Source organism: Drosophila navojoa, chromosome 3, assembly GCF_054131105.1.
Source record: "Drosophila navojoa isolate 15081-1374.11 chromosome 3, UAZ_NAV_1.0, whole genome shotgun sequence".
Taxonomy (NCBI): domain Eukaryota; kingdom Metazoa; phylum Arthropoda; class Insecta; order Diptera; family Drosophilidae; genus Drosophila; species Drosophila navojoa.
In genome coordinates this window covers 14,265,006-14,281,505 of record NC_142891.1, presented here as the reverse complement: position 1 = coordinate 14,281,505, position 16,500 = coordinate 14,265,006, and the positions used below count along the sequence as shown (strand labels likewise).

At 33.2% G+C, this 16,500-nt stretch overlaps 5 protein-coding genes across 8 annotated transcripts; 3 read left to right on the top strand and 2 right to left on the bottom strand.

Moving 5' to 3' along the window:
* The first annotated feature begins 132 nt into the window (after positions 1-132).
* On the top strand, positions 133-1,689 carry Mulk (acylglycerol kinase-like protein Mulk). The gene is made up of 3 exons (XM_030385416.2): positions 133-384; positions 446-572; positions 637-1,689. Exons 1-3 carry the CDS (start codon positions 287-289, stop codon positions 1,648-1,650), a joined length of 1,239 nt encoding a protein of 412 aa, XP_030241276.1. The 5' UTR covers positions 133-286; the 3' UTR covers positions 1,651-1,689.
* Positions 1,664-4,456, bottom strand: trk (trunk). 2 transcript variants are annotated; one of them, XM_089256771.1, is made up of 2 exons: positions 4,336-4,456; positions 1,664-2,436 (listed from the first exon to the last, which is right to left on the bottom strand). In XM_089256771.1, the coding sequence occupies exon 2, from the start codon at positions 2,409-2,411 to the stop codon at positions 1,704-1,706; it is 708 nt and encodes a 235-aa protein (XP_089112897.1). In that variant the 5' UTR covers positions 2,412-2,436; positions 4,336-4,456; the 3' UTR covers positions 1,664-1,703. The 2 variants fall into 2 exon arrangements, with proteins under 2 accessions (XP_089112897.1, XP_030241284.1); XM_030385424.2 differs by lacking the exon at positions 4,336-4,456 and adding an exon at positions 2,491-2,623.
* Positions 3,497-8,878, top strand: chico (insulin receptor substrate 1 chico). Of its 2 annotated transcripts, none has more exons than XM_030385409.2 (9): positions 3,497-3,635; positions 5,409-5,787; positions 5,921-6,086; positions 6,158-6,289; positions 6,373-6,560; positions 6,617-6,866; positions 7,009-7,091; positions 7,154-7,253; positions 7,426-8,878. In XM_030385409.2, the coding sequence occupies exons 1-9, from the start codon at positions 3,618-3,620 to the stop codon at positions 8,834-8,836; spliced, it is 2,727 nt and encodes a 908-aa protein (XP_030241269.1). In that variant the 5' UTR covers positions 3,497-3,617; the 3' UTR covers positions 8,837-8,878. The 2 variants fall into 2 exon arrangements, with proteins under 2 accessions (XP_030241269.1, XP_089112895.1); XM_089256769.1 differs by lacking the exon at positions 3,497-3,635 and adding an exon at positions 4,431-4,568.
* Positions 8,879-9,692: 814 nt separating this feature from the next.
* Positions 9,693-11,234, top strand: LOC115563045 (dolichyl-diphosphooligosaccharide--protein glycosyltransferase subunit 1). The gene is made up of 2 exons (XM_030385413.2): positions 9,693-10,322; positions 10,385-11,234. Exons 1-2 carry the CDS (start codon positions 9,761-9,763, stop codon positions 11,173-11,175), a joined length of 1,353 nt encoding a protein of 450 aa, XP_030241273.1. The 5' UTR covers positions 9,693-9,760; the 3' UTR covers positions 11,176-11,234.
* An 861-nt stretch (positions 11,235-12,095) lies between these two features.
* Positions 12,096-15,625, bottom strand: LOC115563046 (alpha-N-acetylgalactosaminidase). 2 transcript variants are annotated; one of them, XM_030385415.2, is made up of 6 exons: positions 15,487-15,625; positions 14,063-14,189; positions 13,640-13,814; positions 13,069-13,500; positions 12,649-13,011; positions 12,096-12,579 (listed from the first exon to the last, which is right to left on the bottom strand). In XM_030385415.2, exons 2-6 carry the CDS (start codon positions 14,131-14,133, stop codon positions 12,460-12,462), a joined length of 1,161 nt encoding a protein of 386 aa, XP_030241275.1. In that variant the 5' UTR covers positions 14,134-14,189; positions 15,487-15,625; the 3' UTR covers positions 12,096-12,459. The 2 variants fall into 2 exon arrangements, with proteins under 2 accessions (XP_030241275.1, XP_030241274.1); XM_030385414.2 differs by having other exon boundaries at positions 14,063-14,219; positions 15,487-15,616.
* Between the last annotated feature and the right edge of the window lie 875 nt (positions 15,626-16,500).

Genomic DNA, 16,500 nt, shown 5'->3' with positions numbered 1-16,500 from the left:
AAAAATAATTTTCTCTATTATAGGTTTAAATTTTAACTAGGGAATTTTTTAAGTTTCCTGAAATGAATAAATGAAATATTCGCGATACATCGAAATCGCTAGCAGCAGAAATATATCGCAACAATCACATTCTAGAGACATCGCACGTTCCATTCCACCTATCGTAAATTCTATGCTACATAGTGCAAATCATGTGTTCAACAAAATAAGTACATTGAACAGTAAATTTATAAGGTTTTGTTTATAGTTTATGTAGAGCTCTCGTTTACATAAGAATTCTAGAAGGATGAACACGTTGAAGTTGATCAGAAATAATTGGAAGAAAAGTCTTTTTCTGTCATGTGTAGTTGGATATGGAGCATCCACTATAAAAAGCAAATTAGAGTAAGTGAATAATTGGATGGATGTTTATATAAATTACACATGTACATATATGTCTTTTCAGTATTAAACTTTATATGAACAAATTATCAAATGAAGTATTGCATAGTAATCAAGCAACAAATGTCCTTCCAAAAAATGTGCTTGTGATTATGAATCCAATTGCCAAGAAGAAAAAGGCCGAAAATTTGGTAAGGTTTCATACATAAAAAATTAATGGAATGAATTTATTTGATTTAGCAAATTTGTTTTCAGTTCAAAAAATACTGTGAACCTCTATTGCATTTAGCTGGCTTTTCTGTTGAAATACTGCGAACGAGCCACATCGGACACGCCAAAACATATGTCGAGGAAATGAATACCCTACCAGATGTTATTGTTGTCGCCGGTGGAGATGGTACAAAGTCTGAGGTGGTTACCGGACTGTTGCGTCGTCAGGGCGAGATATGCCCCATTTCCCTCCTTCCGCTAGGACGGGAAAAAACATCTGGCTTCAATTTCTTTAACTTTGGGAGCGAACTGGAGTTTGTGAAGTCGTTGTGTAAGGCTCTGTTGCCTCTACTGAATAACCAATATAAATATGCTGATGTCATTCAATATGATGTACTCGATGAAGAGAACAACAATGAGGGCAACAGCCCCAGCAACAATTTAAAGCCGATTTTTGGCATAAATGGTTTTTCGTGGGGCCTTTTGAAAGATATCGACACCCTAAAGGACAAATATTGGTATGTAGGTCCGCTAAGACATCATCTGGCTGCATTTTTCCGATCATTTTCTGGAACTGCCAATTGGGACTCGAAGACCGATTATGTTTACACTCCGCCGTGCCCTGGCTGCAGCAATTGTTGTGCCGAAGTTGAAGATCAGCCCACGAAAGGATTCTTTTTGAGCAAACTCGTTAAAACACAAAATGTGAGCCGGGCCTCTACGCAAAAACTAATTAAGAACGATAGCTGCGCTACGAAACTTAGTGGTTGCATTAACTCCAATCAAATTAATATTAATCTTAGTCACAACGAGGAGAATTTTTCGGAATTGGAAAGTAAATTTATTGATTCCCTGCAGCCCGGATGGGATTTCATTAAAAATATACCAAAAATTACGAATAAAACTGTTGAACCTAATTTGGTACTCAAGAGTAGAACTATCAAACTGTATCCCACAGTGAGTGATGAGCCAATCTTTTACTCTATAGACGGAGAGGAATACGAGCCTCGACCCATTCAAGTGTCAATTGTGCCTAATGCTATAAAAGTTTTTTGTTAAATTAAATACAATGTTGTTTATTTTAATGACCATAAATAATATTTTAATTTATCTTAATATAACATCACGCATTCACAGCAAAAATTAACAGCGATTTCTTCCCAAATCCAGAGTTGCGTATAATCGTTGATGTATTCATCCGAAGTTATGAGAATTAATTTATCGCTTATATGAATACATGAGCCCGGCTTACGACGCAGCACTTTTATGGTGAATGATTTGGGTTTGCATTTGAAGTGTCCATACCAACATTTTTTTGCAATGCATTCAATGGATCGAATGTAGCGCGGAAAGTAATTTAAGCCCAGATCGATCCAGTTTATTATTGAAGAGCATTCCCATGGCCGGGTTTTGAAAACTTCAGGTTTTCCATGACCGCTCTTGTCCATGAAGACATTTCTTATGCTTATGGTTTTCCTCTTTAATGAGTCTTCCTCGTTTTTAGCAAAATACGAGAAATGGTTTGTTTCCCACGCGGGGAAACTGCCTAATGAAACGACATTATCATCAGCATAGAATGGTACATCCAAAACGGATCTCTTTGATCCTGAATTTTGGTTATTTTCGTTGCTTCCGCTCTTCGGTGGATCAATGCTCATATATCGAGGATTGAAAGCTTGACCCAAAATCATGCTCAATGACTTTTTCGATAGCTCCGTACAATAATCCTGCTGCACTGTGCACAACAAGCCTACGGTGCAGCATAGTTCGCAAATCCAAAACAAACTAAAATTCTTATTGGATATAAACACTCCATTCATTCTGAATCTCACTAATAACGTACATCTACAATAAATATAATCTTTTGTTATATGATTTGTAATTTGTTAAAATTCTTACTTGTTAATCGAAAATATATCAAATTAAACAATTTTTTTGATCATGTATAAATAAAAATCATCTTCACTCCTTTCTAAACACTTGAAAACGACAGACATTTTTAAGCTTAGTACGCCGCTTACATATTTTATTATTTTAGGTATTTCAACATAAAAGGACAATTTTTAAAATCAAATTAATCGATAGCCTGCAATTCATCGTGATCGTTAAAAGTCCAATTATTTCCTGTAAATGCAGGATAGGTTTTAAATTGTTATTCTTTGTTTTAAAGCTTTTAAACAAATACTAGCATAGCTCATTAAAAACATTTGTTTTAAACTAGTGCCAGTTTTTGGTACGTAGGCTTAAAATCATATTCATTGAAGGTCCTGAAATATTAAAAGTAAATCGAAGTGAAATTGAAGTGTGTTTTGGTCGTTCTGCTCCGCATGTAGAGTTTTTGTGCAGGGAATGGGAACTGTACCTTTTATCCTACCTACCGCCCACAAGCACAACAAAAATTATTTGGATGTTTTTAACATCGATTCACATCGGACAGGAAATGGAAATGGAACACTCGCGGGGCTGTAACGTGTGATCGTTATAGGCGAACAAACGAGACAAATACTTTTAAAAATCGAAGCAGAACATTTTGAATTTCTGCTTTTTGTAAGATCGGAAAAATAAATATTCAATCCCGAATCTTATAGTATATATTCATAACAGGATATCCGACCTGGACCATGAAAAGTATCAAATATCAGCATATTGATGCCGAGAGTCCTAATTATATACTTAGACGCGGATCGAATATGTACATACATACAAGATCAGAAGTACTTTAATACAAAAAATGGATAGGACATTTTGCTACAGATCTGAATAACATTCAATTTATTCTGGTATATTTTGTTAGAAAGATTTGCACTTAATATGTCCGGACCCGCAGACCTACATATATCGGTAAACAGGTTGGATAGTCAAAAGAGGTTGGATGTAAATTAAAAATATTTTAATAAATAAAAAAAATGTGCAGCTCTAACAGTGACACAACGTGGTTTATTATACGTTCCTCGATAGATTCGATATATTATAGTGCCACCACTATATCTCGGGAATCATTACATTATTAATTTATACATAAATATATGCCTATTGTATTCGGAGTATGTATTTTGCACTTATTTATAACGAAAATATATAAACGTTAAATGCGTGTACATATCGGATAATTATGTAGTGTAAACAGTGATTCGCTAAAGTTAATATCATATACATCTCAATGTATAATATATATTTATTTGTACCATATGCATACAGACATCTATATATAAATATTTATACGCGCAATTGTATTTAAAGTCTTGAAACTCGTCTCTAAAAAATATTGGCTTTACCCATACGCTATTTGTGAAAACCACAACAAGTTACATACATAGTTAAATCTAAACGTGTCCATAACATGAGCATTAGTGTTATTAAGATACATATGTACATATGTATGTCACTCGTCTCTAACATTATAAGAAAAATGGAATGCAAACATTTATAGCAATTATGCCAATAACATAAATTGATTAGATAATTGATAGATAATTCGTCCTATCTAAATAGCTTACGTACGTTCGTGCATACATACAAACATGTGTATGTATCTTTACAGCTGAGCATTTAAAAACATTCACCTACTTTCGTACGTATGTCTATAAACGTACATATGTATATATTCATTTAATGTATATGTACATATGTATACATGTCTGTTGACTAATACAATGTTGTTAATGCTAAATATGATACAAACACATTCACATATGCGTAGTTACATTAATGCAAATCTAAAAAGTATGTAAAATTAGTTTAAACTTTTGTTAGCTGCGGCTTGTAATACACCCAAGTCAAAGAATTTCAAAGTTTATTTACAAATCGCATTATTATTGCTTTCGTATTGATTACGAAACATTGTTTAGATCTGGAGCTGGACTTTTAAATATATTTTTATAAGTGTCTCGGAAATGGGAATAAACACAGTGCGCACAAAGTGTTCCCATACAGAAACTACTTATGTCATTGATAACGAAATACTTAACACGCAATAGGTAAACAAGAAACGTATGTATATGGCTCAAAACTTCTTTGGTTCGTCCCCAAGTGCATTAGATAAGTTAAGAAATAGTGCAAAAGGTTAAATTAAAAAAAAAAAGGAAGTATGAAACCTGTAACGTAAATGTCCAACTAGCAGATACCCTTTGCAAAACTGACCTATCATTGGAGCGCACAGAGAAACGCATTCTAGGCGCCTGCTGCGCACTTTATGCGTTTGCTTTTGCGTTTACCTCTTTCCACGGCGTAAATTGTTTTCCTTTTTTATTAAAGTGGCATTTCATTCATTTTAGGGTCTAAATATGCGCGTTTTACATATGTAAGCCAAACTAATTATTATCTAGTCAAGTTAAAAAATCGACATCTCGATTTTATCAATGTCAAATAAGTGAAATGTACATATAAACGGTATGATTAGCTTGTACTAACTTGAGCACATAGGAAATATAGAATGTATATGTTTTAAAACGTTGCTGTGATAGCCCAAGCATATACAAGATTAGACTCGAATGTTGATCCAGATCAAGATCAAATACATATATGCATACATACATATTTGTTTTCTTCCGCCGTTTTCTCCACTGAAAGGTCATTTATATTTTAATTTAATAATACAATCCGAGCTAATTATTATTATATGTCTTTATTGTCATATGTTGTGACAGTTTAACAAGGTCTCTGCAAATTTGTTTATCAAGAATTCTTCTGATATATTATTTTCTTTTTAAGAATGATCATAGTTGAAATAATAACATGGTTTTGTATGTATATTAACAATTACATTTGTATATTAACAATTGTATATTAACAATTTCTTTCATATTCCATATTTGCAGGTTTGGAAGGCGGGTAGATTTATGATGGCTTCCATGTCAGACAACGGAATAGTACTAAAGGAATATCAAAAGAAATTGAAAACAATGAAAAAGAAATATTTTGTTTTGTATAAGGAAACAAGAACTAAGAAAGCAAGATTGGTGTATTACGATAGTGAAAAGAAATTTATTCAAAATGCACCACCAAAACGCGAAATATATGTGGCAGATTGCTTTAGTATAAATCGACGACTTGACACCAAACATAAGTATGTCTTAGCCCTATCATCAAAAGCTGGCGGCTTTGGAATCGTCATGAATTCCGAAGAAGACTTAAAGAAATGGTTAACTAACTTGCTATCTATTCAACGAAATACAAACGGAACTCAGATAGAGTACGGTATGTTTTTAGCTTAAATACGTCAATACCTACATATTTCTGAATTCGTAATCCAGAAAAACAGCTCAAAATATAGTATCAGCTAGCTTTAATGTTTAAATTTAACATATTCTTGACGATATTTGTATTTTAGACCACGTTTGGCAAGTTGTTGTCCAACAAAAAGGCATTTCTGTAAGTGTTGGGATGACGGGCAACTATCATTGCTGCCTAACATCGAAGTCACTAACATTTGAATGCTTTGGAAATGAAGTTGATCGAATTTATAAAGTAGAAATACTTTTAAACACGATAAGAAGGTGCGTCACAATATTAGTTTAGTTGAAGAAAATGTATGATTTATTAAAACAGGCTGTCAATACTATTTCAGATGTGGTCACGCCTCTCCACAAAACATTTTTTTCATGGAACTGGGGCGACAGAGTGTTTTGGGCGCCGGTGAACTTTGGATGGAAACAGAGGATGCAGCAGTTGCTAAACATATGCACGATAAGATATTAAGGTTAGATATGTAAACTAACTATGGCTTACGCAGTTTGTTTTCACCATTTAATTCACTTATTAATATATACATTTTTTTTTTAGCGCAATGTCTGCTAAAACGGAGTCGAATATGAATCTTTTAAATGTAGAAAAGGGAGTTTCGGACCTGAGCAGTGAACCGATGAGAAAGCGATCTTCATCAGCCAATGAGGCGTCCAAACCTATTAACGTTTTACAAAAACGTCAAAATCCTATTGAAACACGAAGTAGTTTTTCGCCACAATACAACAGTGAGTAACATAAATATTTATTTTCGAAAAATTGATAAAGCTTCATATTTTACTAGGCTATGGACGAGAACGCTGCGATAGCTTACCAACTAGAAGTCGAACGTTGAGCGAATGCAGTAATCATACCTACGTAGCATTGAAGAATGCGCAACGCTGTAACACGATATCGGGAACGCGGTCATATTTAATTCAAAGAAACATTGACAGCCCAATATCATATTCAATGAAGTGCTCTGAAAGCGAAGGATCATCAATAAGTATTGACGATGCCTATGATAAATCTGTGCATGACGCTTATCGAATAAAGTAAGTATCAAATTTTGTTTTATAAGAAATGCCATCGACATAGTTAATACCTTTGATTAAACAAGTACAAATGTCTTTTGCATACCAATTGTATAAGTACATTGAAATCACTCTAAAGAACATATAAATTTCCTTCTTTCAGCTCAATAACTTCCAAGGCAATGATACCTGAAGAAAATATTGATGATGATTTTTTAGATAGTAACAAAGTCTCGCGAATCACTGGTAAACATAGCACAAAAATATAGTTATTTCATACATAAATTATATACATCATGGTTTTATAGGTTTAAACAATTTACTCAATGTTGTCGACAGAGACTCAAAAATGGATTTTACCGACCACATGTCTCAAATATTAATTCATGACGGTGATATTGATAACCAGTAAGTTTTAATTACAGAATTGTTTTTAGTATAACAATCAGAAGTCTAAAAATTTAAATGCTTAAATTATCTTTCAAAGTCATCTATAAACTTTCCAATGGCTATGTGCTTTATTATATATAATATATTTTGATATATTAAATTTATTATTAATAAAAAATTGTAATTTTAGGTGTGATCGTCCAAGCCGAGCTTATTCAATTGGAAGTAAAGTCGAGCACATAAAACGGAATAAACTTCTTGGGAATATAAATGAAGTCGATACATCGCCGAGGGTTCGAGCATATTCGGTTGGATCAAAGTCAAATATACCACGTTGTGAAATTCAGCGAGGCGTTGTCTCCAAGTTAAAAAAGGGACACATTCATAAAGGAAGCATATGCAACGTGGATGGTCAGACATGCACTGAAAGGTTCGGGTATAATTCTCCAAAGGAAATGAAGTCGACGAGTGCACCTCTGTTAAATGCTAGAAATTTCATTAGTCCAGTACGCATGAGTGATTTAATGGAAATCGATTTCTCCAATGGCACTCCAACATCCACTAGTTCACAACAATTATCGTTAAGAAATTGTCAAGTACCTAAAAATGTGCAAGCTGAATTCCCTATTCATAAAAGTGCTCCTATCACGAATCCAGGTTTAAATGGAACTAGCAAGCTGCTCAGGCAATTTGACTTGATCAGTAAATTAAGAACACCCAAATCTGAAGAAAACTCAGAGAGTGGATATTTAGAGATGAAACCAGTTAATATGGTAAACACTTCCTTTAAGCAAATAAGCATTGATGAAGACCAGAGTGACAAGTCGAGGGCTCAAAGTCAATTCCTCTTACAGCTGCAAGCACGGGATGAAGCTAACAATGGTAATAAAATTTCCTCAGAAGGGTCAGAAAAGAATGCAGATTTGTCAGAGTCTCAATATAAAACGAACATCAATTCAGAGAAATCAGAAAGTATTGAGAAACCCCAGCCCGAAAGTGATGTGCATACCAAAATGAAAAACACACTATTAAATTTTGCCTTAGATATAAGTAATGCAACCACAACTGGAAGAAAGTTAATACATTCGATTAGTAACGAAGACTACACGAAAAATATAAGTAAATCAAATGCAGCTGATTCAAAAGATAACGGCTACCAAATTCAGCAAATCAAAAGTGATAGTTCTCTAATGACAAAGAATAAAAATCAAAGGCCATCCTATAAGCCACAATGTGGTCGACAAAATCTTCTAGACGGTGTAAATAAAGTGGATAGAAAAGAGCAAGTTTTAAATACAAACACTAAATGTAATTTGTTAAAGGAAAAAGAAACAACTATTTTAAATGAGGAGACAATATCAGATAAAGGTCAAAATAAGAATGAGAAAAAGTTACCTTCAGGCGTGTGCGAATATGAACTTTATTATGCAAGTTTAGACCTTCCACAAAGTAGCGGACAATTGGCAACAAATTGCCTTAAAAAAGTCTCATGTGAATCTCCGCCAATTCCAAGTTGCTTTGAGAACACCAGCTCATATGCAAAAATTGATTTTGATCAATCTGATTCATCGTCTGCTTCATCAAAAATTTGTAATATCTAAAATTTAATATAAGTATAAATAAAAACGCTTTTCATAAAAAAAGTCAACTTATTTAATAAGTAAATCTGACTGTTATGGTGCTCAGTCGTGCGAAAGAAAATGGTAAACAATTTGCTATATGCGCTATGCGATAAACGAGGACTGGTAATGCTTGAAGAAAAAATCGCCAATTGGTTTTCTTTTTATATCCTGTACCCATTGAAAATGGGAAATCAGGTTATAATGGTTTTGTTAAAAGTATGTAACAGACAGAAGGAGGCGTGGAAGACCCCACAAGTATATATATTCTTGATCAGGGCGAGGCTGTCCACCTTTCCGTATATTTAAACGCGTTGATAGAGAAGATTGAGCTAGAGACTTGAAATCTTTTTCCTGAGTCCATGTATACCACGCGCATATCGAGTTTATCTTCAAAAATCCACAACTTGTCCCGTTATTTTGTTATCGATCAAAAACATTATCGAAAATCAGTAATAAATTTATCTTTGGTACATCCTTGGGGCTAGAGTCGCCAAATTTTATATGTAACAATTAATAATAGATTAAAAACCTTTAAAAATTCACAAATAATACGAGTGTTATTTGAGGTAAGCCAATCGGTTTATTTTTGTTTTTTTTTTTTCTATTTATAATTTTGTAAATTATTAATTTATACAACCAGCAATATATGTACATATATACCAAAAAACGAGCAAAGAATTTATATACATATTACTGTTGTGGAAAAAGCTTCCAATTTTCATAACACAGTCATCGACGTTAGCTTGACGCAAAATTTGTCAAAAGTAGTCATAAAATGTAACTAAAATACAAAAGCCGGCATTTGGGATACTGTTCAGTGAGCAAGAATTAGGTATTTTAAAATACACTAAATAATCCTGTACATGTTTTAGCATTACGTGTCAGAAATATTGTGGGATAAAAATGGAGACGAATTGGATTTTGTTTTATGTTACATTAATATGTTTAATCATAAATCCGATAACGGCAGAAATTGTAAATAAAAATGTGGAAAGAAATTTGGATATAGCTTCTCAGCTCGTAAAAACATCATATAAAATACAAGTTGAGGAGACAGCCGGCAAACCATTGAAGGAGTACGAGTTCATTGTAAAAGATCCAAATTTGTCTTTTATATCAGTAAAAGATGGATTCAATAAGAAACCCACAATTGAGGAAAGAAAAGAGAAGGAGAACGGTCTAAAAAGATATAAAATAAAATTTGCATCAAATGCACCGCAACAAACTTTACTCATTGAAACAGTTTCAACCAAAAATATACTGCCCTATCCATCAGAAATCAAGCAGAACGATAAACAGTTGGTTAAATATGTTGGTGGTCTTTATTACTATTCCTACTACCAAACACAAACACAAAGACTTAACGTTCAGCTTAGCTCGTCGAATATAATTGCGCATACACAGGTTAGACCATTTGCAGTAATGTCAAATAAAATAACTTATGGCCCGTACGAAAATGTCGCAAGTAAGTAATATCCTTATATTCAATTATTTTGCTAGGATTAACGTGATATTGTAATTAAACAGAGTTGACTGATGACGAGCTGTTCGTGCACTATGAGAATCAATCTCCCTTCTTAACTGTGAACACGTTAGAGCGCACGATAGAAGTTTCACACTGGGGCAACATTGCTGTTAAGGAGGAAATTCAAATGACGCACACTGGTGCAAAATTGAAAGGATCCTTTTCGCGTTATGACTTCCAAAAAGATGGTCGTTCTGGCCAATCGGCTGTCAAGTCCTATCGAACCTACTTACCGGCCTCGGCAACTGGCGTCTACTACCGCGATACCAATGGCAATATATCTACCTCAAATATGAATCAAATGCGTGATTCTGTTGAACTCGAGCTGCGTCCCCGCTTTCCATTATTTGGTGGATGGAAGACACAATACGTGCTCGGATACAATGTGCCCTCCTATGAATATTTGTATAACTCCGACGACGATTATGTTCTAAAGATGTATGTCATTGATCATATACACGATAACATGGTGATCGATGAAGCTGTGATAACTATTATATTGCCGGAGGGCTCGTCGAATATCAAACTGGAACCACCGTACAGTATTGAGCGGCGACCAAACTCATTGGTTCACACCTATCTGGATACTGTGGGACGTCCAGTTATTTCATTTACGCAACGTAATTTGGTAGAAAATCATATTGCAGAGTTCACTCTCAAGTATAAGTTCTCGAAGGTATCGCTGCTTCAAGAGCCACTCCTAGTTATTGGATTTATTTATATTATTTTTCTACTTACCATTGTTTTTCTACGGCTAGACTTCTCAATTACATCCCATTCCCATAAAGATTAATATCTATATATAAAAATATACAATTTTGATTAATGACTATCAAATAAAAATCGAAATTTCAAATATTTCAATATTTGCATTTCTTTATACTGTATGAATGTATTAAGTACTATTGTAATTTTCCAAGTAAATAGCATTGAACTGAATAAATATGTCTATACTAGAAGCAAATCATGAGTAATAACGAAATAAATAGTTTATATATCTCACATAAGAAATTGATTGTTTGTTAAGAGTTCCAAATGGGAAATCATTTTATAGTTTTGAAGTAACATTTTACAAGATAAAAACGTATGTATATATATAATTTTGAAATCTTCATACTTGGAAGTATTTCCGATTGCCTATCCCTCACATAAATTGGATATTGATATTATTGATACTTTGAGACCTGCCCAAAAGTAGGCACTATGCAATTATAGATCTTATCTTATCTTAGTATAGTTTAATATATGCATTCAAAGTAAAGAATAGTTCAATAGTTTGTCTATTTTTATTTAAAATTTTATTTATTCACAACATTTATTAATATTCATTTCTAGGAGTCCTAATTTCATTTATTATTATTTGAGTATATTAATATTTTAATATATGAGTATTTATTTCAAAAATTCCCCTTGTGTTCATTGTTTTAAAACTCTTTGTGTAGAGAGAATGTTATAGTTAAATGATTTCTAAACCTAATTTTAATTTGTTTTATGAATCTCTTTCCACTTAGTTTGAATTGTATATCCCAAACTCTAATATAAGCCAATTCGAGTACATAGCATTATATTATATTAGATATCATTCATTTTCTATGTCGGAAATGTATTTCAGAAGCTTAGCTAATCGGGAAATACTATAACCTTTACTCATAAACGCGATTATTTTCGGCTAAATTGAAGGTTGATTACTTTGTATTTAAGCTATATATACTCTTCCCATCCCAGATAAAAATATATGTATATTGCACATAGCTTCGCCTATTTAGGCAGTTAAAAGCCATTTCTTCCACCGTCTTAATAGGAAGAGTCCCACAATTAGTCAAGAATATTATATAGATTGACGAAAAAGACAGTGGAAAAGTTAGATTACTGTTAATATCATTTAGTGATAGACCTATATGTGTATGGCTCAATTTGAGGCGTGGCAAATCCGCAAATATGTACATATTTAAATATCTTTGTTAATTGAGCTGTGTTCGCAACGTAAATGAGTATTATGAAGTCTACTTATGCTTGACTTTTTACATGTTATTTTTTTTTTTAATTGACATCAACTCATTGGTAAAACAAAAACAAGCTAAAATTGGTTTATATTTTGAGTTTCGCCTTTCAACATAACAACTCCTGAAGGATTTACCTTAACCTTGATTTTAGTTTTCGGAAACAATATACCATAGTTTATGTTCTCATAAAGGTCCTGGAATGAAAGGAATGTATAAAATATTTATATAAATGATCAATTATGTGAATAATTTATGCGACCTACCTCAACCCGATATCCATAATTATTGATAAGACCCAATTCCCTTAGTGTAACCGAAATATCAGAGGGTGTACCATCGGTTCGCCTATTTATGAAGGCGAGTGCGTAAGAGTAGAAATTTTGATATACTGGACTTATCGGCTTCGACCAAATTTCAATTCCCTTATGCTTATAGATTCTTCGGCCTTGTATTCCCAACGGATCTTGATCCACTGAAATGATCTTGCGGTTGAGTAAAATTTCTTTGAACTCTGGCCGAATGGTCCTCAGGTCTACCGACATTAAAAGAGGAGCCGCTAAAATTGACCAAATTGCGAATTGGGTTTTTGCCTGTTCGTAGCTTAGACCAAAGTTTCCGATTATTAGCTAGAAATAATTAAAGTGTTATGATTTCCCGAATTCTTGTTTTCCAAAGGTAATTACCATATCTGGATCATTCCAGTGCCCGGGTCCGGCGTTGGGCGCTATTAAATCCTGATTATTTCCATAATAGTCTATAATATTTTCAACCGATGCCCACGAATCTTGAATATCGTCGAAGTTCCTCCAGAGATTGCAATGCGTTTGAATAGCTGAGAAATTGGGCTGGATGCCCGCATAGATTTGATAAACCGGCCAGCTGCACGAGTACACCATTGCCTTTCCAGTTCTATTCAGAAATCTGCCGAACTGCGTATACCCTCGATCCATTTCATAGGGCAATGCATAGCAGCCATCCAATTTCACATAATCCACATCCCATTCGGCGAACTGAAGCGCATCGCTTTCCTCGTAGCCAATAATGCCGGGATAACCAGCGCATGTGAAGTTTCCATAGTCCTCATAAATGCCGAATTTTAAGCCTCTTGAATGAATCTGAAAATGTCGATCATTTAATCATAATTGTTGAGTTAAGTAAAATTATGAAGAGAGATTAGTGTTGCAGGGTGAGATAATGGATGCTAAAGTACTTAGTAAAATAAGCTAAACGATGTTAAGTAAAGGTTATACATACGTAATCTGATAAGGCTTTTATGCCACTAGGAAATCGCTTGTGATCGGCTAACAGCTTGCCATCTATGTCGCGGCGCCTTTCCAGCCAGCAGTCATCAATATTCACATACTCATAGCCCACTGAGGCATAGCCCTCTGTGACGAGCAGGTCAGCCATTACTTGAAATAGTCGCTCACTTAAACAATTTGTGTAGAAATTAAACAAAGTAGAAACAAATTACTAACAACAATTAGCAATGGTAAACCATTGAACCAAAGATTATATATCATAATAATCTAAGTTTTTATCCACAAATCACAGAGTGAATGTTAATATCGTCTTCTTGTTTGTTTATGAAGTCATATTAAAACAGTCAGTCAATAAATTTCATATCTGAATTGACTAAACCTCATAGTACATTTAAAGAGAATACTTTGGACATACCTTATGCAATTGTCGGGATCATTTGCACAATCTGTGTTGCATCGAAACCGCTCCCAGGACAGCCACCCCATTGGAGGAGTCCGTGCCAATCCATTTTCCAAGCAGTGGCAAATCGCAGTCAATGCACCTATAAGGAAAATATACCTATACATAATGTCTGAAATATAAAAAGATATATATAACATTCTGGTTTTTCAATAAGCTTTTTTTTTTTCTTATTATTCATTTGGTTATAGAGGACAGAGCTACTGCCAAAATAAAGGTCAGCAAAAATGTTTCCTCCATAAATGTAAATATAATATTTAATTAATAGTTTCAATTCATGAGCATCTGTAAATCAGGTTAGCAGTGATCCACCCCAAATGTAATCATGATCAGATGTAAACTATGGGTTTAGGTAATATTAACTAATATAATAATAATAATAGTTCGTAATTTGACTTAAAGTCTAAGTACCTTAGTACAAACAATTAATTAAATTATCTAATTAATTTGCCGTATTACAAAAATATGGGGAAAACTATTAGAGCTCAGTGATAAAGAGAGGGATAAATGGATACAGACACGGAAAGAAAGCCACCGGGAGGGGGTTATGACTATTAAGCTATTTCCAAAAAAGACCAAAATATTTTAAGTTTAACTATCAATAGATAAATCTTCAAGAATTTATAATTAAATATTACCATTATATTATATTCTATTGTTAAGGTTATATTATTATAATTTGCTATATTATATATATCCTATATTTTTATCAATTTATTATGAGTTTTTCTTCATGCTGAGAAAAATAAGTAATAAATTGGATATAATCTGCTTTTTTGGAGCATATATAAACTAAATTAAAAGATTTCGCATTTGTCTCGTTTGTATGCCTCCCCCTCTTTTTGTCTGCAATATTAAAAAAAAAAAGCACAAAACATCTGTCTGTTGCATTTGCAGATCAATTTATGTTCTTCTCCACATTCAAAATTCAACTTCTTTCTAAGTGTCGTGTGAGCGGGGACGAATGGGATTTGGAAAACCGAAACGCAGCTGTTGCATAAAGTGCAAAATAAACGGCGCATGCGCGAATGTGTATGCGTGTGTGTGAGTGAATGTGTGTGTGTGCATTTGTGTATGTTTTTCTGTTGTATATCAAGAAGCCTGGAATAATGGAAACAGGTATTGACAGTATATCCAAGTGTGGCAATTCCTGCTAAAGCACTCTTACAGATTCCTAAGCTTGCAACGCATTACATAATTGCAAAATCATATACATAACTATATGTATATATCTCTATACATACATACATATATATATTGATACATTCATATATATATACATACATATGTATAGCCAATAAATACTTGATTGAGAACAATCTGTGGTGGTCACACTTAAGCATTTAGAAAGTCTTAAAGCTGCACGATCATGATCATACCTTTGATTCGCTTTGCATATAACGTTTAAAGCTAAATTTGATTCGATTTCAGACACAATCCGAAAACTGTTGTGGGTAGCGTGTAATATACAGTACAGCGAAGTGATTTACAAAGTCAAACAGTGCAGCTCTATTTGTTTAATCAAACTCCATTTGCCGAAGCTAATTCGAGCAAATAAAATACTTAGGGTGCTATAAAAATTAATGGATCATTACGAAATCAGAATGCGCAAGTCGGGCGTGCTCGACTGAACTATCTATATAAAAATTTGTAATGAAATTAAATTGAATTCATGCAATTATTTATTGTGTGAGGTGTGGCCAACGTTTGAATATTTACATATGTATGTACTTATTTATATTTATGCTTGTTCGAATATATGTATATGTAGGTATATTCCTGATCACTCAATGTTTGCTTGCTAATCTATCTGCTAATCTATCTCTATCTGCATGAAACCTTCAATAATTACATATTTTGGTATATTCTTATATATATTGCCAATTTTATTTTCTGATGTCTTTTCGTATCAAATAATATAAGCTTGGTATAACAGTTAAATATAAATTAGTCCATAGGTATCAGTTTCAAGAACTGTCAATAAACCGCTCTAGCTTCTCACATGTAATAAACTAAATCGTTGACAAGTATAATATTTGTTGATATCTGAACCATATAATTTTTCATCGGCAATTTATTTATAGAAGATCATGGAGAATTTCCTAGTAGTCATGATTAATATTAGATCGTAAAGTTTTTTGGAAAACATTGAGCAAGGGTTGTTTGTCTCATTAAGAGCCATTAAGAGCTCAGGTATAAAACTTTTTATAGAGATTAGTAATAAGATCAACTCAATAGATTAGAAGAACCATAATTATGAAGGATTAATACAAAAAAAGGTAAAAGGATTTGAGCAAAAAGTATAAAAAATGAAATTATTTGCATTGGCTTTTTTTTTTTGCTCATTATAATAATAAAATACTTAATCAAACATTATTATTTGGCACACAGTA